Source organism: Pieris rapae, chromosome 23 (assembly GCF_905147795.1).
Source record: "Pieris rapae chromosome 23, ilPieRapa1.1, whole genome shotgun sequence".
NCBI classification, from domain to species: Eukaryota; Metazoa; Arthropoda; class Insecta; order Lepidoptera; family Pieridae; genus Pieris; species Pieris rapae.
This window is the reverse complement of record NC_059531.1, coordinates 622,844-647,102: the sequence shown is the minus strand read 5'-3', so window position 1 is coordinate 647,102 and position 24,259 is coordinate 622,844. Positions and strand designations below refer to the sequence as shown.

The following is a 24,259-nucleotide window of genomic DNA, read 5'->3' as shown; positions in this document are numbered from 1 at the left end:
AATTTAGTAAAGAAACAATCTTGGACCGCGAGTGATAGAGATATTATTAATTTGTATGAAATGCCACAACAACGGACGAAGGCATATTTAAATTTTTCCTCCTATGCCTCTCACACACATTGAATATCGCGTTAAAAATAACATATACAGAAATGTTTATAAACAAAACCGGGACCCGGTTTTAATTTTTAGATTCACAAAGGCCACAATTTCGCGACGACTACAGATACGAGAAAGTATTTCAAGTATTCTACAAACTCCATACTGAAGCCGTGAATTGGTACCAGGCTCGCATACGTTGCGAGGCGGAGGGTTCTCAGCTAATTGTACCGCATTCCTTGGACGAAGCGGACAGTATACCGCTCCTGATAGCTCCGATATTGACGAAATATGAAGGCGTGTATGTTGGAATGCATGATTTGTACTCTGAACGATCTTTCGTTACTGTAAAAGGTATAGTTACTGATTGATAATATATTCTAATACTATAAAGCTACTTAAATAGTTATTTTATCTATCAAGAACTGTGTAGGAGTGTCAAATATTAATATGAAAATTATTATATATCTGCGATAAAAAATCTAACCTTTGGCCTAAAAAATAAATAAATATCTGTTCGTAATAAATTGATTTTTTCTAATAGGCATTAATAGATATTCAGCCATCTTTCCCTGAAAAACGGACTAGACTTTGGTTCTAAGGTTTACTCACGATGTTTTCCTTCCTCTACGAGCGAGTGTTTAACGCGCACATAGAGAAAACCTCTCCCCTGCTTTGCACCAATGCGGGATTTCTAAACTACCTACGGTTTACGCCCAAACCTAATAAGCATCTCAATCCATTTTTGACCATCTGAGATAGACATTTTAATCCAAATATTTCTACAAGTGTGCTACTAACAAATCGACGAATTGTAATAGCCATCTGTCGATATAAGCTATCCATGGTAGGTCGGATCGGTGTATGTGTTTGACCTTTGTATAAAAATGATAGTTCATCTGTGCCAATATCCTATCTTAAGTTTTTAACTTACACCACTTTTTAAAATAATTAAATAGCTCGCAGAACGAAGTTCGATCTACTGTCACTGTCTGATCTGAGATGGTTTTCAATCTAAGATTGTGGATTAGTTATTGGGTTCGGGCGTTAATGGATGAGAGTCAAACGCTCAACCCGCCAGCCTAAAATGAGGAAACAAAACAATACTTCAATAAATGTTGTCGAATAGAAGCAATCTGGTGTGTCGGTAATTCCAAAAAAGTTTTATAGGCAAAAAGTATTCAATGAATTATTTTGACATTCGTATAATTAATCTAAATATTTTTTAAATGTATATAAAATATTGATATAGTTATCTGGGGTCTAGTGTTAAAGCGCGCCACCACCAACCAGACGTCGTTTAGACCCAAAATGTGCACCAATTTTCTTTCTATGACCTATCACGGCTTGTTTTAAACGTTAAAGTTTCCTTATGAGGAAATTTACGTATGTGTCGCAAAAATTGTGTATATATCTATTTATTTCTAAAGTATATTATGTTATATTCGAACTGCCTAACATTCTTGAAATTAATTTATTGATTATCTATTACACAAGCAAGAATATAAATAAAATAACCTTTAGTCAGATAAACTGATAACAAAACCAAACCGATGAAAGAAACAAGATATTAAACAATAATTATTGTAGGTAGGTAGGTACAATATTCATAATATGGGGTGGCAACATATTGAACTACTATTTTACTGAAATAATACAATTTGTTCAATCAACCAAGATCAATACCCCATAGAATATATTTCAGGTTTTTTGGCGCCTTTGAAGGTAGGTAGGCTAGATACTTACGAAAATGTCACACAAGAATACATAACACATTAATTTGCGACTTAAGTTGAAAAGGTTACAAAAATCTTAAATGTAAAACACAAAATCAACGCGAGATTTTAATATGATAAAATATATATTAGGTAGCGGTCTCCACGACACAATTCTCGATTTGCTATGGGAACTGAAACAGCCAGTACACAGTGGAGGACGATGTGTGGCGATGCGACGAAATGGCCGCCTCTTTGTGCATCCTTGTTTCGAGAAACTTCCATTCGCTTGCAAAATTAAAGCTTCGGATGTGACGTATTATCCGGAATGTGACACGTTTGATTCGCGTGAGTATTCAGTTACATATTTTTACACATCATGGCTTATTAAATAGCCCATAAGAAAATATACCCATTGTACGACTATCTTGCACTTTAAGAGTAACTGGGAACGAATATGTCACTTGCGAGCTCATTTAACCCAGCGCAGCAATTGGTTGCTTATAAAAAAATACTTAATTGAATTGACATTTGATGAATTGAAAAGGAACAGAGACCATAATCTGTGTGTAAATAAACCAATAACGCTAATGATCTAATCTGTATCTTCTTATAAGTTACAGATTAGAACTTATTTAAATCGGATTATAACTTCTTATAAGTTATAATCCGATTTAAATAAGTTTAGGTTCAGTACGATCATCAGCGCTGCGGATATTAAGAAAACTAAGATGTATAATTTAAAAAAACGTATGGTATCTCTGTCATTGGAAGTTACAGAATAAGAACGCAGGTCCTAAACCTACAGTCTAGATGGTATTTGTAATATAAACAAATAACTTAAGATAACGCCGTAATTTTGCTAAATTTCAATTTAGCAAAATTACGGCGTTTAATTCAATTGTCAATGCTACTTACATGAGACACTTTATATAAGAATGGGCTTCTACTAATGCTAGACACTTACGTCATGCCAATACCAATCTATGCTGATTCCGATCATGGCGATTGTAGTGGAGATGCTGTTAGCATTCCATATAAAAATTAATTCTGTCGAAACAATGTTTCTATAGTATTTTTTTTTAATTCTTATGCACCAGACTTAAAAACAAAAAAGGTTCTATTACTACTCAAAATTGTATGCAGGCTGGGTACTAGGCCCCAACAACACGTGTTATATAACTCATTTGGAACCGCAAACGTGGTACGAGGCATATTCCACTTGCCTAAGCGCAGGTGGTCACCTCACAATTCTTGACACTAAAGAAGAGGCAGAGTACTTAAGAGACACATTCAAGCAATATGACCAGCACAAAACACCAGGGGACTTTGCGTTTCTCGGCTTCAGTGATATCTTTCAACGGTATCACTATAGAACTGTTCTTGGTAAGATAAAAATCTTAAGATAAAAGTTTGTAAAATGTTGTCTGTAGCTGTACCCCATCGGCTGAGCGCAGCGATTCGAGTCAATGCCTCCTCGAGCGAAGCAGCCCCCACCAAGAGCTATATAATTAGCCCGCCCCCGTACCGCCCTGTATCAGCAGGTTCGAACCAAAACACCACCCGAAGGGGGCACATAACCCGAACGGGCTCAAACATCCCCCTTTAGCGATGGAGGATGTAACAATTACCACTTCTTCTTCTGTAGCTGACTTCAGGGTGTCGGTTTATTAAAAATTTCCCTAACGCACCAAAAGAATATAACTTCAAAAACGTAGGTCAAATCACCCTCTATTACTTCCCAAAAAAAACATGACATTTGAATTATTTTGCCTTGCGTTCAAGTATAACGTAAGCACCATATTATTGATGATGGGGATGGGGCGATCGAAATGGTGATAACGTCAGCAGTAACTATTAACTTTTTTACACATATGACAATCATTTAATGGCGGTTTAACAAATTATTACATTGACAGGCTACATTACAACGAGGAAGGGAACTGAAATTATCTGTCGTTTTTTTTTTGTATTTTTGTTTCTGGTTTTTTTTGCCGCTTGGACAATTTGTAAAGGCTGGCTGAGATCTATTTTTACGAGGGCGTACTGTGTGTTACAAATCGCGGATTCCCGATAAATTGATTTTATACCTAATCTATGCGTCGCAAATTAAACAAAGTGTTTATTAAATGTAAAAATAAGCATATGACCGAAAAGTTTAATTCAGCCGCAAATGTCAGTCTTAGAACAATTTTAACTAGTGTTTATGGGTATTTTTCTGTCATATTGCGTTCATATTGGAAGACAAAACAATTTTATGTAAAATTGTATCACTAGATATTATTTATGTACATTAAGAATATCTTAAAAGAGTAATAATAATAATAATAAAAAGCCCATTTTCACGTACCTATGTTATATGATATGATGTATAAAAATTCACATTTTAAGTACATTTTCTTTTCATAGTGTAAGATTTGGAAACCCTTTTAAGTAAAAATACCAGAGTTAGGGTTCCCAGCTGTTCCATAACAAACTTAATTACTTAAAATAATATGCAATAATATTTCTCACGATTTCTCTATCTTAGGCGATCCATTGAAAGAGAAAGCAGTTGACTGGGATTTCAAGTGTCCAGGGAACTATACCAAGTTGGAGGAAAGATGCGGCGGCTATCGTAGAAGTGGGCTTCTATCAACCAACAGTTGCATGATGCCATCTATGTTCTTTTGCGAGAAACCGGCAAATGGGACGTTTAGAATAAAGAAACACGCGCGAAGTCCGCTCAGAAGTGGGTTTAGGAATTTACGGAGAGTTTAGTCTGTGTTCAAACAAACTTATAATAAGAATGCTAATTGCATATTAAAGTCAGTATCATTTTGAAATATTTATCTTTTCAGCATATACGAAAACGTAACACGTAACAGGCCACTACATAATTTATAACTCTAGTTTGCATTAAATAATAATTTTGTTGCTGCATTACTTTTTAGAATAATTTTAAAATCACGATGGTCATAGACAAAATCATCTCAAAAACATCTTGTGCTTGTTTGATTATTAATTAGCAAGTGTTGCCCGCTTTAAAAATTAGTCAAAGTTCACTAGAGCCTCAAAATAAGAGTTTAATTAAACATTGGCAACAATATCTTCGTTAGCATTTTTATTTTAAGTCATATAATATATTTAAATGACTATGACTCAAAGTGACATTTATTTAAAATACGAGTGATAATTTCAAAACATTATGTAATTGAGTAAATGTAACTATTTAATCAATTTAATTTTCTATCAAGTCTTTTGAAAATCCATTTAATTTGATTATTCCCGTGAAGATTATGAATATTTGAAATTTTAATATCCTATAGCTATCAGTATTCCTGTTTAAAAAAATACAATGTTTTGGAATCTGTCGGCAATAAAATAAAATTTAAAGCCTATGTTAGTCAGGCTTAAGAAGTCTGCCTGGGTCCCTTGGGTAGAATGCCTGGCGAACCCTGAGAGCCCATCTTAAGGTGAAGGGCTGAGCTGTGAGGTCTAGTGGATAGAATCTCGCTACCCCTCTGAATATCAAAGGGCTTAGAGTCAGAGAGACCCAGAATCCTCGCGTCAAGCTCGACATCCATGGCGTGGGCGTGGGCAAGCTTATTTTGACCTCGTCTAGTATTTTTATACATTTGATTACGAACGTACAAGTCTTCTTATCAATTTTATTTTTGATACGAAATATATAATAGTAATGTATAACGAGGTATTTATTTACCGACTTACAAAAACCAAAGACAAAGGATATCAATTCGACGTGATTTTGTTGAAATAAAAGTCTGACCAATAAAAATTATAATTTTATGTGTAAATACCTTGCAAAAAATTAAAATCTTAAAAAAGAAATATAAACATAAAATGCAACTATATATAATATTTCACCAACACCAAATAACAATTATTATAAGTTTTAAATGAAAATCATTTTAATAATAAATTTAATTTCAATTCCGGACGGTAGTTAATTAGTAAGCTTAAAATCTAGTAATTTTCGATAAATCTAGTCAGCACAAACCCAAGTTTTAGAGCTAGTGGCGTAGCAAAGGGGGGGGGGCGGCGGTCTGCACCTTTTTTGGGGTGGCACCCACCCGGTCTCTCAGCTTTAAGAACAATGTACAAACAAACAAAAATCGCTAAATAATAATAAAAAACTAGCATTTTTTTTTTCAGGGATTCCACAACTAGAATGATTCCACAACTATGTAGAATTCGGGGATTCCCGCAAAAGAGCCTTACGCTATCGTGGGGGATTCCCCTGTCCAATACTCGCGAACTTTTAATAAATGAATTTTACTGTCGATCGGTTGACACCATCAACTTCCGCACCGGGTGCCACCCAAAATAGCTATGCCACTGTTCAGAGCACCAGATAATGACTCCCGAATGTCACAATAAAATAGTCTAAGAGTAAAATAATAATAATAATAAACAAATGAATATAAAAACGCCAATAATGTCAAAAATCCAAAACGTCTTTGACATATAGAAGTTACACTTAGTGCCAAGTTTATTAGTCAGTTGCTCAGTCAGAGGGTTGAGTGTTATATGTGTGTGAGATAGGTATATGTATATCACAGCCAACTAGCTTAATTAGCCGTTCAATAAACAGCCTAGTCGTTTAACTAACGTTTAGTTTAGCGCCATTTAGTTAGAAAGCTAGGCTGTTATAAATGTAACCTAATGTTCATAAATGAGAATTAGGCACAAGACAGTCTGCTGTAAAAGGATTGAAATTGAGTTTCACCAGCTCAATTGATTTCTGCCACAATTTCTTAGCATATTCGTCATTGAGCGCCTTTCGGTCGGGCTGTACTACTGCACAGTCGCTGAAAATTTAAAAACATATTACTGATTGCTTCTCTTTCTGTCAAAATGCTAGTCTAGTGAGGTGCGAGTCACCAATGGACTTTTTATTTTTTTTAAAACTTCCGCTGTGGCCTTTGTTATTAGCATCTATTCATAAATATTTCACTTTGTAACTGTTTTCTTCTATATAAGTAAATAATTGCCATGATAAGTCAATGAAATATTTACCTATAATACAGTCCAGTTTCGTCAGCACATTTTTCATCAACAGCACAATATATGGTAGTCTGTGCCCCGAGCTCTGGCGTCTTCATAAATGGCTTCAATATGAAACCGATAATTCTGCGAGCCCCTCTGAACATTATCTCGTCTAAATGCCTGTCTAATTTCGTTTTTATCACACCGGGATGCAAGCTATATGTATTAACACCCTGTATATTATGTTCCTGAAATATTGTTAACATGAACCACAAAGGCACATTGGAGTGGACCCGTGTAATGCTAACACATTCGTTTTCGCTTTTACTAGCACTTAGATGCTATTCAGAAACAATGAAAATAAAAAACGTTTCTTTTGGAATACAAGATCATCAAGGTAAGCAACTTATTCCACATCATTAAATTTGTTGTGGATCTAATTAGTGACAGTAGTATAATCACAATATATTACAAATTTTATTCTATTTGAAACGGATAATAAATTAGTCAAATTTCTTAATTTAACAATTAAGGAAATAATTCTTCAGTGAATGAAGAATATATGATATATGTACCTATTATATGATATTGCTCAAAATAATAACAAGTTTTATAAATCTATTTCTATCAAGTATAGTGAATTGTATCTCAAATTTAAAATCAATTTTTCAACCTAGGTCTCTATTGTTTGAATTGCGAGCCAACTATGCATTATATTCCAAAAAAACTAGGTAAAATTAACTATTATTTTTACCTTCAGTTTGGACGCTAGCTCCCTCGAAAATAACACATTCGCCAATTTACTTTGTGAATATGCCTCAGTTGCATTATAATTTCTTTGTGTATAATTAAGATCTTCAAAATCCATATCATATACTGAAACATTTAAATCTAATTATAAAACATAAATCTATGTTAAGGGTTTGCTATCCTTACGTTATAGATATGATAGGTATATCTAAATGAAGGAAATTATTATATAAAATATAATTTATAGAAAATCCCTTTTAAAATAGTGTAGAGTTTGCAAAGCAATAGGTTGCAAAACAAGGCAATTGTCAAGTTCAAAATTCAGAGCATTCTAAACATAAAATATTTAAATTTACACAATTTGTTATTATTCATGTGAATACATGAATACATAACATACAATATTCCATTAAAATTTCTGGTTGTTGACACATTCTTATATTAACTAGATCTAACAGAAAATGTATAGATTAGTTATTGTGGTGCCTATCTCTGAAAGTTGATGACCAAAAAAGTTAAAAAGGAGGTACAATCCATGCAAGACAATAAGTTAATAATATGGTGACCCATTGCTCCACTATAGCAGACATATGTATTTAACTAGTTAATGTATAATATGAATCCATTTACTTGTATGTGCTATTGATGATACTGTAACAATTCTGGCCGGTGTACTTTTAATTATTCTTGGTAGTAATAACATTGTTAATAAAAAATGAGACAAGTGATTTGTCCCAAACTGCATTTCAAAGCCATCCTCCGTTGTTTCCTTTGGACACATCATTATACCAGCATTGTTGACTAATATATTTATCTGTGGTTCGCTATCAATTACTTTTTGTGAGAAATCTCTCACTGACTGCAGAGAAGAAAGATCACATTGCTGTACAATTAGTTTTCCTGTCTCCTTGAAGTCTTTACAGGCTTCTTCTATATCTTTTTTAACCTCTTCAGCCTTATCAAGGTTTCTACAAGCCATAATTACCCGAGCACCTACAAATTTTATACAATAATACTGGTAAGTCACAAGTATATTAATAGTTTTGTAACAGAAGCACACTATTTTTAATTGCAACAGTGAAGGAGTTGGATGCTTAAAAGTTATAAAAAGCGTAATATACTATACTGACCTCTTTTGTAAAAGTCTTTGGCTGTTTCTTTACCAATACCAGTATTACACCCTGTTATAATAGCCGTCTTCCCATTTAATTTAACGGTGCTATAACAGCGTCCACTAAAAAGAGGCATATTTAAATATTTTAAATCAATTTAAACGATATAAAAATCCAACAAAATAGGCGTGTGAAGTAGTTAGTAGACATAAATTTATGTACTTTCAATAAAATATAAACTTTAACCTTTAACCTTGGCGTAACTGTATTTCGCAAATTTTACATATTTTTTATCATCGGAACGACAGAATGTAAGTGAAGAAAAATTACTTAATTTTGAGATTTGAAGTATTGAGTAATTATAATAATAAGTGACTTAACAACCCTCTTGGCCTATCATAGCATATTTTTCTTTGATTTTTTTGCTCTATAATCAATAAAACTTCAGCCTTCTGTACTTGTTTGTGTGAAAAATATCCATTCATTCACAACTGCAATTAAGGGGACCTTCTTTATGAGGGATCTTTGGTAGTCGTGCCGGTCTAAGACGGTTGCGCATTTAAATGACTGTATAAGATTATTTTTTACAGTATATAGACTTTAAAAATGATGATGAAAATAATAAACATGTAAAAGGCAACTGCAATTAAAATGTCTTATTTATTTATTAAGTCTATCACGAAATGTCTATTACGAAATCTACTGATAATTTTATAAAATCTTCTATCTAATATGTACGACAATATATTATGTAAACATAAGTTTTGCTAAAAATAAATTAAAAAAATACAATTATAAACATAAATAAGGTAAGATAATTACACAATAAAATAAAATTACAAAGAATGTTGGTACTTAAAATAGAGAGAAAAAATCATCGGCAAAACAGCGAATTACTTACGTAGCTAGTAAGCGTACCTACAGGTTTGAGAAAGGCACCCAACAATGCTTTTTCTAAAACCGATCAGCCCACTACCGAATATATCCAGCTCCGGATAAGTTGTGTTCAATCCGTTATAGTTGCAAAGAATTCGAACGAGAGGTGCCTTGTGCCAAATGTCTTGTTTGATAGACATATACTCAATGCAATAGGCAAACACTATTAACTACATGTTTTGTTTAACATGTACAACTTTAGGCAGGTAAATTGCAACTATATGAGCTGGGAAGAAAATACTGAAGTTATTATGCTAATTTCATTCCTGAAGAGTATCAAGAGAAAGATGTTTATATTAGAAGCAGTGACTCTTCCCGTTGTTTAATGAGTGCTTCTTAGCAGGATTGTATCCTCCTTATGAAAGACAAATCTGGCATCCAGAGATATTATGGCAGCCCATACCTGTTCAATCTTTACCAAGACTACTTGATAATGTATTTTTTTATTCATAGGTAAACAAGTAAACTTATGAATATCAACGGAAAATATAACTAATAGATTTTAAATTTACATATACAACCAAGTCTTAAACTCTCAGCCACATTTTTTTTTGTTTGTAAATGTATCTTGAAGCTTCTTCCCTAAAATAAATAATATTTTATATAAAAACTAAGCTTTTTTTATTATTATTTATAAAAAGTAATGAAGTACGTTTAAGTTATTTATTTCAAATGCTATTTCTTAGGGTATTTTGAAGTTTTATATATAAAGTCAAACAAATTGAAAAATGTTCCTGGTTTTATTGTATAAAGACAAAGGATATCAATTCGACGTGATTTTGTTGAAATAAAAGTCTGACCAATAAAAATTATAATTTTATTTGTAAATACCTTACAAAAAATTAAAATCTTAAAAACAAAATATAGACACATAAATGCATTTTATAATATTTCACCAACACCAATTAACAATTATTATAAGTTTTAAACGAAAATCATTTTAATAATAAATTGAATTTCAATTTCGGACGGTAGTTAATTAGTAAGCTTAAAATCTAATAATTTTCGATAAATCTAGTCAGCACAAACCCAAGTTTTAGAGCCAGTGGCGTAGCAAAAGCGGGGTGGGCACCGGGTGTCACCCTTTTTGGGGGACACCCACCCGGTCTCTCAGCTTTAAGAACAATGTACAAACAAACAAAAATCGCTAAATAATAATAAAAAACTAGCATTTTTCATTCCTCCACTAGCACTAGCTCTATGAATTTAGGGATTCCCGCAAAAAAGCCTGACGCTGTCGTGGGGGATTCCCCGTCCAATACTCGCGAACTTTTAATAAATAAATTTTACTGTCGATGGGTTGACACCATCAACTTCCGCACCGGGTGCCACCCAAAATAGCTATGCCACTGTTCAAAGCACCAGATAATGACTCCCGAATGTCACAATACAATAGTCTAAGAGTAAAATAATAACAAATGAATATAAAAACGCCAATAATGTCAAAAATCCAAAACGTCTTTGACATATAGAAGTTACACTTAGTGACAAGTTTATTAATTAGTTGCTAAGTCAGAGGGTTGAGTGTTAGAACAGTATATATGTATGTCGCAGCCAAGCTTAATTAGCCGTTCAATTAACAGCCTAGCCGTTTAACTAACACCCTGAAAGATAATCAGCCAGTTGATTAAATAGCTGACTTAGATCAATGTTTAATCACTTGCCGAGCCTGTTGACTGTTAATTTAAATTTATTTTCACTTTCTGCCATTCTCAAACTCGAAACGAAATCTTTAAACTGTCAATATGGTGTTTTCCATAGTTTTATGAAAAAACAGTACAATGGAAGAGTACAGTGACAATAATAATTTCAATTTAACCCAAGCATTTTAATTTAAAAAATAAATTATGTCATATATTTCATCTTTTTTTTCTGCCAAATCATGACTCTATCATACGAATGCCCTAAGCATTGGCCAGCCAGTTTATTAAATCTTGTAACAAACGCTACGGCTGAATATCTTTCAGGCCGTCAGTTAAACGGCGCCGTTTAGTTAAAAAACTAGGCTGTTAATTAAACGGCTAATTAAGCTAGTTGGCTGCGACATACATTAATGAGTATTATGCACAAGAAATACGATTTCAGCCATCTATGCTTTCTTGATTTCTCTTTTAATTCGTGTTAACTGAATCTGCTGTAAAAGGATTGAAATTGAGTTTCACCAGCTCAATTGATTTCTCCCACAATTTCTTAGCATATTCGTCATTGAGCGCCTTTCGGTCGGGCTGTACTACTGCACAGTCGCTGAAAATTTAAAAAACCCATAACTGATTGCTTCTCTTCCTGTCAAAATGCTGTGATGAAGAGCAAAGTCGCCTTGGGTCTTCGTGCGAGTCACCAGTGGACTTTCTATTTTTTTTAAACCTTCAGCTGCGGCCTTCGTAAGTACCTAGCTTATATTTTAAAATTTTAAACAATATTAATACTATTATTTTATTATATAAGTATTAGTAGATATATAGTCTGGAGTTATTATTAGTTAATATATAGCAGTATTTGCGGCAATAGATGACGTTAATATAGCACCGTTTCGGCTCTAATCATTATGTCAAATGTGGACGCTGACATTTTGACAATTAACATAGTGCAAATTGACACAGAAACCTAGTTAACTTTCTCTACACAGAATACAGTACCCAGTGTCTATACCTGATAGGACAAAAACATGAATCTATTTCATAGCAATTTTTTAGGTTTATGAGGTTTAAACCTAAGACAGCACTACTCTCTTTACGGAAAATAATATATTCTATCATGTCTATTAATTTTTCATAAATTTAAGTAAATGAGTTCAAATACTAGCGGGTAAATATGTAAGAAAATCTACTATAAACTGCTGCTATTTTTTTTTGCAGCCAAAACAATTCTTCTCAATGCTCTATTTGAACTTGGGACTTGTTCCTCTTTAACTAAAGTTGGTAAACCAACAATAAGTACATCGTATGTCTATGATTTCTGGTTGACACTAACCTTTTTTTGGAAATCAATTTTGTACTAAACAATTTGGTTATTTGCAACAGTTTTTTTATAAACACGATACTAATCCTCATCCAAACAAAATTTCCCCTGAATCATTTGATTTTAGCGAATAGAATTGGCGCTGGAGAAGTATTATTTTACAGTTAACATGGAAAAAACAATCCAGGAATTAGGCCTCAAAACTAAGGGCCACATACCTCAATGTGTGGAGATAATGAACTTCATACTTCACACTTTTGTTTGCCAGTTCTTATAGAATTACCTTACCGATAGTTATACGATAATAATATTAAGGAATACGTCTGTCTGCCACCATGGTAGGGCTGCGTTATTAAATAATAAAAAAAACATGTAAATTAAATCATTTTCTAGTGCCTGCCTTATAGATTTTTTTACTCAAGCAAATGATTAAGTATATATATTTTTTACAGATTTACGATTTTAGTCTTCAAATGCAGTAACATAAGACTTTAATTAAGAAAATTTTGTTGTAATGATTCCAATTTTAATTTCTATTAATAGGAATTACGAGCAAATCATATGCATAAATCCTCATCAGCTCCATACATATAGTGGTTGTAAATATTTTAATATATCACTTTTGTTACTGTTTTCTTATAATATATAAGTAAATAATTGCCATGTTAGAGTAACCCATGTAATGCTCATTGGTCTAGTAATAAGTCAATAAAATATTTACCTATAATACAGTCCAGTTTCGTCAGCACATTTTTCATCAACTGCACAATATATGGTAGTCTGTGCCCCAAGCTCTGGCGACTTCATAAATGGATTCAATATGAAACCGATAATTCTGCGAGCCCCTCTGAACATTGTCTTGTCTAAATGCCTGCCTAATTCCGTTTTTATCACACCGGGATGCAGGCTATATGTATTAACACCCTGTATGTTATGTTCCTGAAATATTGTTAACATGAACCACAAAGGCACATTGGAGTGACCCGTGTAATGCTAACACATAGTAAAAGCACCTAGATGCTAGTCAAAGACCATTACAAAGCATATGAAGACCAGACAATTATAAGCGTCCAGTAAATAGTAGTGACAATTCAAATTTAAAGATCCATGTAGGTGTTTTTATTGGTAGTCAGCCTTCTTTGGCATCCACAACTAATTTTTTTTTAATGGTGACATTAAAAAAAAATTACACAGAGACATTATTGAGCATAAAAACAGCTCAAACCATACTATCCTTTTCTTAAAGCAGCCACTATTTTCCACCACCTGTCTTTGTTTATTTATTTATCCTTTATTGCCTTATACAAAAACACACATAACAAAAATAAAAAAAAAACAACAGTAACAAAAGATATAAGGCAAAGGGCGGCCTTATCGCTTACAAGCGATTTCTTCCAGGCAACCCTAATGAGAAACACAACGTTAAAGAAAAACCATCAGAGGGTAGAGTACAAAAACAAATTGATTAACAAAAGCAACAAAAAAACAAAAAAACTAAAAACTTAAACTTAAAACATGCGTTACTATAACTAATTGAATATAATAAAACAAAATCAAAGAAAAAATAGCAATAATAATAAATAAAAATAATTATAGACAAAAATTTAAAAGCAAATAAAAAGGTTAACCTATAAAAATAAATATATATAAGCAGAACTAAAAACGAGGTAGAAAGAAAATGATCAAAAAGAAGCTTTTTAAATACATTTAAAGATTGCGCTCGTCTAATATCGATTGGTAGGGAATTCCATAGCAGGATACTCTGCACAGTAAAGGAGGAGTGATAGAATTCAGTTTTATGCGTAGGAGTTTCAAGAATTAGGTTGTCTAAGGAACGTAAGTCAAAACTGCCGCCGGAGAGGAACATAAAATTTTGCTATTGCTTTGTTGTGAATCTAATTGAGTATAAAATAAAGTGATTGTAAAATCTAAGTATATTACAAATTTTATACTATTGAACCGGTTAATAAATGATAAAAAATTAGTCTAATTTCTTAATTTTGTCACTCACTCATTGACTGATCATCAAAAGTTTAAGGTTGGCAGACTTGGTTTTTTTGCACCATACAAGTTAATGTTCAACACATATAGGAAATTATTCTTCATTCAGTATAGCCAATAGCTCTGACACTGCTCAAAATAATAACAATACAAAAAATTTAGTCTTATAAATCTATTTCTATCAACCATAGTAAATTGAATTTCAAATTTAAAATCAATTTTTCAACCTAGGTCCTTCTAATGTTTGAATTGCGAGCCAACCTTTGCCAGTATATTCCAAAAAACTGAAAAATTAACTATTAACTAGGAAAAACTAACTATTTTTACCTTCAGTTTGGACGCTAGCTCCCTCGAAAATAAAACATTCGCCAATTTACTTTGTGAATATGCCTCAGCAGCGCTATAATTTCTTTGTGTATAATTAAGATCTTCAAAATTCATATCATATCCTGAAACATTTAAATCTAATTATAAAACATAAAACTATGTTTAGGGTTTGCTTTGTTTATACTTTTTATCTGTATGATAAAGCCTATCCTAACGTAACTGATATGATAGGTATATCTAAATGAAGGAAATCATTTTCTAGTATAGCTAAGACAAGCATAAAAATCCCTTTTAAAATAATGCAGAACTTGCAAAGCAATAGGTTGTAAAACAAGGCAATTGTCAAGTCCAAACTTCAGAGCTTTCTAAACATTAAATATTTAAATTTACACAATTTGTGTTTTATTCATGTATTCAATATACCATTTAAATTTCTGGTTGTTGACACTTTTTTATATCAACTAGATCTAACAGAAAAAGGATAGATGAGTTATTTTGGTGTCTATCTCTGAAAGTTGATGTCCACTAATCAGAAGATACAACCAATCCAAGACAATAAGTTAATCACAACCATTGACTGACCCATTGCTCCATTGTAGCAGACATATGTATATAGCTAGCTTATATATATATGAAACTATTTACTTATATGTGCTTTTGATGATACTGTAACAATTCTGGCCGGTGTACTTTTAATTATTCTTGGTAGTAATAACATTGTTAATAAAAAATGAGACAAGTGATTTGTCCCAAACTGCATTTCAAAGCCATCCTCAGTTGTTTCCTTTGGACACATCATTATACCAGCATTGTTGACTAATATATTTATCTGTGGTTCGCTATCAATTATTTTTTGTGAGAAATCTCTCACTGACTGCAGAGAGGACAGATCACATTGCTGCACAATTAGTTTTCCTGTCTCCTTGAAGTCTTTACAGGCTTCTTCTATATCTTTTTTAGCCTCCTCAGCCTTTTCAAGGTTTCTACAAGCCATAATTACCCGAGCACCTGAAAATTTTATACAATAATACTGGTAAGTCACAAGTATAATAATAGAGTTTTGTAATAGAAGGATACTGTTTTAATTGCAACAGTGAAGTAGTCGGATGCTTAAAAGTTATAGAAAGCGTAATGTATTATACTGACCTCTTTTGTAAAAGTCTTTAGCTGTTTCTTTACCTATACCAGTATTACACCCTGTTATAATAGCCGTCTTCCCAATTAATTTAACGGTGCTATAACAGCGTCCACTAAAAAGAGGCATATTTAAATATTTTAAATCAATTTAAACGAAATAAAATACAAAAAAATAGGCGTGTAAAGTAGTCAGTAGACGTAAATCTACTTCCAATAAAATATACTGTTTAATCTCGGCGCCTAACGGTATTTCGCTAATTTGACAGCTCCTAAGGAACGATACGACTGAAATTAAATATTGACACTTGACAGTTCAAAATAATAATTTTACTATTTGTCTTGAGATTTGTCTAATTCATAAAATAAATAAAAGATATTTTTTTATCTCAGCAGTTATTAATTGATCTTGTTATTATGTAACAATTTGTATCATTCTTGTAGTTATTACATGTAAAATAACGTTTAACTCACAGTGATCATGTGCTAAGTGGTGTAAAAGCCTATGTACATTTCACATTGTGGATATTATTTCACTACTTGAATGGTTATCTACAATAGCAATGGAATACGATACTGATGATACTTGGCGCCGTTCATCATCACCTCAATTTAAGGAAAAGAAAATATGTAAACCATTACCAAGGAGGTCAACCACTACTGCTGTTATTGTCCTTGGCCTGGCAGTCTTAAGTTGTTTAATGGGATACTGTGTTCTAAGTGAAACTTTACCCTATGAGTCAAAAACCTTGCGACTTGTTATTATAGTAGGTATTTTGTTATTATTAAAATGCTGTTTAAATATACCGGGTTGGGTTGGGTAACTTTAAATATACCAATAAAAATATAGTATTAACATGTATAAAAAAATATAAATTATTTTTTCTAGTTTTTTCGGCATGGGGCTAGAGCACCAGTTAGTTCATATAAAAGTGATCCCTTTAAAAACTATCAGTGGCCAGATGGCCTAGGAAGCTTGACTAATGTAAGTAAAGAAAAATTACTCAATTTTGAAATTTGAAGTATTGAGTAATTATAATAACTAGTGACTTTACAGCCCTCTTGGCATATTTTTCTTTGACTGTTTTGATATATTATCAATAAGAATAAACAGCCTTCTGTACTTTTTTGTTTGAAAATATTTATTTATGATTAAAATGTCTTACCTTAAAGTTGACAGACATATACTCAATACAATAGGCAAACACTATTAACTACATGTTTTGTTTAACATTTACAACTTTAGGCAGGTAAATTGCAACTATATGAGCTGGGAAGAAAATACCGAAGTTATTATGCTAATTTCATTCCTGAAGAGTATCAAGAGAAAGATGTTTATATTAGAAGCAGTGACTCTTCCCGTTGTTTAATGAGTGCTTACACCTTCTTAGCAGGATTGTATCCTCCTTATGAAAGACAAATTTGGCATCCAGAGATATTATGGCAGCCCATACCTGTACACTCTTTACCAAGACAACTTGATAATGTAAGTTTTTTTTATTTATATATGCAAACAAATACACTTATGAAGTTCAACAGAAACATAACTAATTGATTCTAAATTTACATTTACAACCAGTTTGCAAAGTAAAAAAGGATCTTGAAGCTTTTACCCTAAAAGAAATAAAATGTAAAATTAAAAGTTAAATCATTTTTAGTTGATGTTAATTATTGTTGAGGTACAGATTTTTAGGATCCCCTATTTATGTTTTTAAAGCGAAGCATGCTATTTCTTAGTGTATTTTGTTAGTTTTAATGATGCATCCCATACCGACTTTTGTTTAGCCGATATATTGGTTTCGGCGATATTTTAATGGCCGTTACTTTTCAAATTTCGCGCTTTTAAAACATAATGTAAACGCGTATCTTGTTGGATCTAGTGTGTTACAACGAGAGACAGACTATGTTTGCCCCTCTCACCTGCTTTATCCACGCGTATTCCATTTTACTAGATACTTTAGTTTAGATCGCGATTTATTTGTTATCGAAAGAATATTTCTTTCGATACCAAATAAAATATAGAATTACTATTAACAGTTATTTATTTTATTTTAATTCTGAATTTTAATAACTAATTAACTTAAACTCTTAATAACCTTTAATCTTATTTAAAGATTGTGAGTGTTTATATTTCATATATTACCATACATATATTTTACCTTAATTTAATTTTAATTAATAATAATAATAATATATTTATTTTTAATACTAATAATACGTTGGTATCGTCCCGTCAAAAATCGTATCGACTTTCGATGCATCCCTTCTCTCTTTTCTTCTCCTTTGCACTTTTATAAAAAAATTCTAATAAATTGTAAAAATATTGCTCTTTATTCTATATATCAGGCCTTGAATTAGTTTTTTTCGTGAAATAGCATAATAAAAAAATGCTTCATCTAACAAAGTAAGCTTAACTGGGTGCTATATTTTAATGTTTACAGCTAGTAGCAGCTACCAAACCATGCAAGTCCTGGAAGCGAATGTACCAAGAATTATTAGCTGAAAAAAATGCTGATAGTAAATACACAGAGTTGTTCGACTATTTAAGTAAACATACAAATCAAAGTATGAGAAGTATTTTAGATGTAGATTTCTTTTATAGTACATTACAAGCTCAATACGAAGCAGGCTTGAAACTTCCGGAGTGGACTAAAACTGTTTTTCCTACTAAAATGAGACCACCGTTTATGTTGAGTTTGGCTTTATTATCATATAATGAATCATTACAAAGATTACATACTGGTAAGTAATTTTTATATATTTAAAATATGGGAGCGTTACGTAACGAATTTTGGGGAGGGGGGCGGGTTGGCGCTTTGGGATTGAATTATACGTTATTGTTAATTTCAGCCCGTGCTGTGCTGTAGAGGCCGTTAAGGCCAACAGCGAGATTCCATTCTCAAAAAAAAAGTTAATTTTTCGACTTTCCGATACTTTACAACTCATACTCTCAATGCCAGAGGGCTCGCGAGTACATTGCCTGCTTGTTTGTTTATATATAGTTTTATTACATAGTGCTTGAAATTCCAGGCCCGCTTTTAAATAACATAAGATCACACCTACAAGAGGCAGTAATGCACACAAACACAGATCGGGCACTATACATATATTCAGGGCATGACGTCAACTTGGTATCATTAATGCGATCATTGGGTTACACTGAGATGTTGGAGCCGGAGTATGGTGCAAGCGTTTTGCTGGAATTGCACGAAGAAGTCGAACAGGACAAATTTTACGTCAAGGTAATTAATAGACAATACAAGAAAAATTAAAAATCTCTAAAAAAACAAGAAAAAAAACGGTACTTACGTATTTAACGCCACATAGAAAACTTAAACCTAAACCTTTTTGGCTTCTAAAATGTATTTATTTTATAAAAAGTGATTTATTTTATATTTAATCATCAGTAATTTAGGTTTAGGTTGTCCACGCTAACCAATCATGTTTTTTTTACGCGGTGGCATTTATACCATTTTTTTAAATTAATTTTATGGCCTAATAATTAAATCAATAATTACAATATTTCAGTATATTTTTTGTCATTATTGATATAAAATGCAATAAACGATAAAATACAAAATTACGGTTACTAAATTCGGAAAGTTTTCCGACATTCTAAATTGTTTTCGATCCAGTTTATGACAATTGTCAAAATATTTGACATGAAAATATAAATAAAAGAGTTACGTCATTTACTTGTCTGACTTTGACTTTTATCTGAGTAAACTATTGAATTGTTAGAGCGCGGCCACACGATGCTATGCCGCAACGTCATTCTACATACCATGTCACACGACATGGTATAGTAATTGGTATAATATATTGCCACACCGCACCGCCCGTGTGGCACCTTCCGTCCTGCCCTTCAGGCGATTGACCCCGCGACGGCTCAAGCCGAGGTTCGAGTCTCACAGGAGACGCCCTTGCGCGAGTCGCGGGAACCCCACTCTTTCCGGCTGAGTTTAGCTCGCCAAACAGCCCATGCTGAGCTGTAAAGGCCCTTAAGGCCAACGGCGAGATTCCATTTTAAAAAAAACCCGTGTGGCACCCTATAGCTCGGAATAATTGCGGTGAGGCGCCGCAACGCCCTGTTAACGCATCGTATGGCCGCGCTCTTACAATTATTGATACTTTATCGATACATTGTGAGACAGACCCTCAAACTCAAATTTATATATTATTTTAGCTCTTCTATCGTAATAATACGAAGATAGAAGTTCCAATGGAACTAAGCATACCCAATTGTAAAGAACCTTGCACTTATGAGAAATTTGTTGAGCACCTCGGCACTCTGATACCACTGGATTGGGAAGCGGAATGTCAAAATTGATGACTTTAGAAATATGCCAGAAGCATTTAAGAACTACAGGTAAACGTTAAGCCATAGACAATAAACTTTGCGACAGGCGTGTTTTGAAGTTTCTACTAAAATAGCCCTTTTTTTTATTGTTTGTGAGCAATATTTTTCTATCAAATTTGCGGCCACTGATGGAGCTAATATTGTAACATTTCAACACATTGTAATCTTTTTATTTTCTTTGTGGAGCTCCAGTTATGTGAATAATGTAATGAATTACTCTTTATACACGTAAAAAACGTTCATGCCAAATAATATTTTATTAAGGTGTATATAAATTTCCAAATTTTTTTTTGCACTTTAGTAAATAAGATGGTCACACCTGTCGCAGTTGTTTATTTAGATCTAGATATCTGTGTTGTTTGTTGTTAAATGTGAGTAATTTTGTAATTTTGATCCCAGAAAATATTTATAAAAAAAAGTAAAAAAATCCTTGGCGCTAAAAAGTAGCAAATTACATTTTATTCAATTAACTTTCACATACCACAAATCATTCTCAATAAGGCTTTATCATAATGATATTTCAACGGTTGTATTTTTCATCTGGTTTTGTTGCTAATTATTGACGCAACCGACGTTCCGCAACCACGACTTGTAACAGCCCGTCTCTGCATGAATTTTGCACAATAATAATACGTATAGAAAACTGTGTGGTTAGTGATAAAATACTGATTTTCCCTGACGCTAATCTTTGCACGTTAAACCAATTCAGAATAATTGCACCGTACCCAATATATTGTCTGGTCAAAGAATTTATCAGTTTATGAATAGAACAGTTAAAATTTTATAATCGTCGTATCGTATCGTAATCGTAAATGTAATTTCAATAAAGGGCTATTTGGGTAAGGTTTATATAAGGGGAAGATAATTGTTTTTAAATCATGCCATCTGAAGTATATAATGCATATCTATTTCCGTATACGGCTGTTTTTATGGTATAAGCCTGATTTATGAAATACCTAATACATATATGTATATATAAAAAATGCCAAATCACAAAGAGATCCGTCTAACGACCGACATGACAGCACAAGTATTCTTTTATTCTATTTTTAATCTGTATTTATTTTTCTATAAATTTACAATAGCTACAGATATAGGTCTTCCTTACAGATATTATACATCGTTGCTATTAATGTATTTTTAAATTTAAGACTTTATTTTTATAATTACATGATTTTAATACTAATTTATACTATATTTAGATAGATATTTTGTATGTTTTAACGAATTAGAATCTCGCTATAACCGAATAATTTAATTACTTTTGATATGAATTATAATCTGTAGCAGTGCCGTAAATGTAAAATTTAGAATCGATACTTGACGCATTGCCTAGCAAGTTTCGTACGTAAAAATGTATTTTGTCTCGCTTCTGAAAATAATTCAGCACTAAATACTATTTTCATGTTTTATAAATAAACGTATATTGTGATGGGTAGAAAAAAAATCACGGCTTTGAACTCAGCTCGTAGTGTCCGTATTCATGGTCAAAAGTTTCGACTATTATTTGTTCGATAGCTTGATTTTCCATCTTTTTCCGGAGAAACTAAATTTATGTTATATATGAAAAAAATATATTTGCATAACGTTTTTGTTGTAACGTTTAGATAAAATTACTTTATATCTAAACGTTAATTTTAATTATTTATACGTAAACTTACTAAAATTTCGATGATCTTCAATATCGCTGATGTCACTTGTTATTACGTAGTACGAAAACTGTTTATATTTGGAGTAACGCTAATGTAAGTGTTCGTTTTATGGCCATGTTAATATATTAATATTTAAATTATATAATATTTAGTAATATATTAAATAATTTAGTAATATTTTAATATATATTAGATGTATATGATTTATGTGCCATTAATATATAATGTTATTATATTCGCAAGTGAATATTACAGATTACTTGTGTTAGTAATTAATTCGTGGCGTTGTAATTACGCCATAATGCCATGTTATACCCCAAATTTGGGGGAATCAAGATCTCTAGGGAGGGGGGGGGGGGGGGTTTTTATTGGCTACATTTATATAGGGGAATAAATTTTTAAATATGTTTTTCTTAAAAAAAATAATCTTACTACCAAAGAACTTACTCCAAGATGAATTTGAGTAAGTTCTTGAATTACTACTTGAATTACTCTTGGCAATGGATTGGCAACCTTGTAATTATGTTTGACTGTATATGTTTTATAGTCGTTATTCCAAATTGGTGATCGGCCTTTTTTTATACATGCAAAACGATAGCTAACTCTTTCTTAAATTTCACAGTAAACAGCTGCAGTTCCTGAACGTAAAACGAAATACATAATGTCTCATTATTTTTTTGAAATTATTAATAGTTTTGTATTTGTGGACAATACCGAAACTAGAATCCGACCGTGAATTACTTATTTTAATAAAATCTGTTTTATAACTTCACACATATTTAGCATTTTCAATCCTAAGTTAAGCAATTCAAGGAGAATTAATGGCAACTAACAGACAACATACTCAGATAGTAATTCTAAAACTGCACAAGCTTTCAATTACATCTCTTGTCTACAATCCTAATCAAAAATTGTCAGAAAGAGACGAAAGCACTTTAATTTGAATAGTGTTTTAATTTAGAATTAATATATGTCTATTCATTTTGGCACTGACAGTCGTGTTTCATGTTTGACAGATGTCAATGTCAAAAAACACATTCAATGAGCTTTAAAATTGGCTTAATATTATTAAGTTGTATTATTGTTTTCCTGTCATTTAGTATGTATGTCAGAAAATATTCTATCGTTGTTGTATTAAATTGTATTGATAATTTATTTGTTTTATTGTATGACCTTTTAGAGATGTCAGATATATTGTTGCATTCGTTTAATTAATAGCTATTTTAAAGGCGGTGTAGGTTCCTGGGTCATCTGGGTGCTTTAAATAATAGAGGACTTTAGATCACTACAGGACGTCCAAAGACTATGGGACATCAGGAAAAACTTCCTTGAATATCATAGATAGGATATTTTGCTAATTTCACGTTGTTCTTTAAAAACTAATTTTACTTATACAAAAAAAAAATTGTCCATTCCCTTAATTGCCATCAAAAAAAATCTGTTGTCAGTACAGTTCGGTTTACTGTATATTACCCATACGAGTACAGACACAAATTATATGCGAAAAAATTAAATTCTCATTGTTATAAAACAAACATTAATGTAAATTTTGAAGAGATTGCGTCTGGCTATACTCTCAGGGTGTAACTGAGACAATTTATGTAATCCCTACACTTATAAAAATAATTATTTACTTACTTTTTTTTCCGAGTATCGACCTCGGGGACTATACATAATAAAAAACAATCATTTATTTTTAAAATATATTTAAACAAAAATACACAATTCTTAAAACTGGACGGCACAATTTAAAGCTTGTATGTACTATAAACTTTGATTAGTTATTAAAAATTTAGCTGTTTTTATTGACACAATAAATGTAAAATATAAAACACTTAATAGTTTAAATAATATAAATAGAAATGCACTACAACACTGAATTATTGTCATAAACAAAACATACCAAAAAGGTACAGTTTTTACAAAATTTTCAAAAGTATAATATTTCAAAAAATATGTAGGTATGTACTTATTCTAAAAGGTGGTTACTTCGTTGATATTTACTTGGAATGGACGTAATTACAATAATTACATTTCAGTCTCTTATGTTTTATTGTAAACTTATTCTGATATACTTATTTCTAATCGAAAGTTCGCAAGTTAAATAAAGTCAATCATGTTACAATATGAAAACGTCGATTCAATCACAATTATGCATTGATCCGATATTGCGTATGAAATTTAATTAAGAAAGTCAATGTTACGTATCATATTCATAGACTAACT

The 24,259-nt window shown here is 32.0% G+C and overlaps 4 protein-coding genes across 5 annotated transcripts; 2 read left to right on the top strand and 2 right to left on the bottom strand.

The window, feature by feature from the left end:
- Window positions 1-188: 188 nt before the first annotated feature.
- Window positions 189-4,678, top strand: LOC110997860 (the record flags this gene model as incomplete). The annotated part of the gene is made up of 4 exons (XM_045633303.1): window positions 189-453; window positions 1,968-2,162; window positions 2,961-3,200; window positions 4,345-4,678. Coding segments are annotated over 4 exons (930 nt in total), but the record flags the coding sequence as incomplete, so codon positions are not given.
- Window positions 4,679-5,668: 990 nt separating this feature from the next.
- Window positions 5,669-8,861, bottom strand: LOC110997846 (retinol dehydrogenase 13-like). The gene is made up of 5 exons (XM_022266194.2): window positions 8,684-8,861; window positions 8,184-8,546; window positions 7,558-7,679; window positions 6,834-7,051; window positions 5,669-6,625 (listed from the first exon to the last, which is right to left on the bottom strand). Exons 1-5 carry the CDS (start codon window positions 8,799-8,801, stop codon window positions 6,484-6,486), a joined length of 963 nt encoding a protein of 320 aa, XP_022121886.2. The 5' UTR covers window positions 8,802-8,861; the 3' UTR covers window positions 5,669-6,483.
- On the top strand, window positions 7,049-21,349 carry LOC110997845 (prostatic acid phosphatase). 2 transcript variants are annotated; one of them, XM_022266193.2, is made up of 6 exons: window positions 16,363-16,788; window positions 16,911-17,006; window positions 17,268-17,507; window positions 18,463-18,763; window positions 19,052-19,263; window positions 20,208-21,349. In XM_022266193.2, the coding sequence occupies exons 1-6, from the start codon at window positions 16,585-16,587 to the stop codon at window positions 20,349-20,351; spliced, it is 1,197 nt and encodes a 398-aa protein (XP_022121885.2). In that variant the 5' UTR covers window positions 16,363-16,584; the 3' UTR covers window positions 20,352-21,349. The 2 variants fall into 2 exon arrangements, with proteins under 2 accessions (XP_045489387.1, XP_022121885.2); XM_045633431.1 differs by lacking the exons at window positions 16,363-16,788; window positions 16,911-17,006; window positions 17,268-17,507 and adding exons at window positions 7,049-7,200; window positions 9,804-10,036.
- Window positions 10,563-16,260, bottom strand: LOC110997847 (retinol dehydrogenase 13). The gene is made up of 5 exons (XM_022266196.2): window positions 16,034-16,260; window positions 15,533-15,895; window positions 14,888-15,009; window positions 13,281-13,498; window positions 10,563-11,845 (listed from the first exon to the last, which is right to left on the bottom strand). Exons 1-5 carry the CDS (start codon window positions 16,149-16,151, stop codon window positions 11,713-11,715), a joined length of 954 nt encoding a protein of 317 aa, XP_022121888.2. The 5' UTR covers window positions 16,152-16,260; the 3' UTR covers window positions 10,563-11,712.
- Window positions 21,350-24,259: the final 2,910 nt, after the last annotated feature.

Bases quoted from the DNA above. Each gene is read 5' to 3' on its own strand.
- LOC110997846 (XM_022266194.2), bottom strand. From the start codon at position 8,801: ATGCCTCTTTTTAGTGGACGCTGTTATAGCACCGTTAAATTAAATGGG. The intron at 7,680-8,183 runs GTAAATGGATTC...TAAATGTTTCAG, and splicing joins ATCATCAATAGCACATACAA to TATATGATATGGATTTTGAA. The intron at 6,626-6,833 runs GTAAATATTTCA...TTAAATTTTCAG, and splicing joins GAAACTGGACTGTATTATAG to CGACTGTGCAGTAGTACAGC.
- LOC110997847 (XM_022266196.2), bottom strand. From the start codon at position 16,151: ATGCCTCTTTTTAGTGGACGCTGTTATAGCACCGTTAAATTAATTGGG. The intron at 15,010-15,532 runs GTAAATAGTTTC...TAAATGTTTCAG, and splicing joins ATCATCAAAAGCACATATAA to GATATGATATGAATTTTGAA. The intron at 13,499-14,887 runs GTAAAAATAGTT...ACAATATTTCAG, and splicing joins AGCTAGCGTCCAAACTGAAG to GAACATAACATACAGGGTGT.
- LOC110997845 (XM_022266193.2), top strand. From the start codon at position 16,585: ATGGAATACGATACTGATGATACTTGGCGCCGTTCATCATCACCTCAA. The intron at 17,007-17,267 runs GTAAGTAAAGAA...TTACAACTTTAG, and splicing joins GCCTAGGAAGCTTGACTAAT to GCAGGTAAATTGCAACTATA. The intron at 19,264-20,207 runs GTAATTAATAGA...ATATTATTTTAG, and splicing joins AGGACAAATTTTACGTCAAG to CTCTTCTATCGTAATAATAC.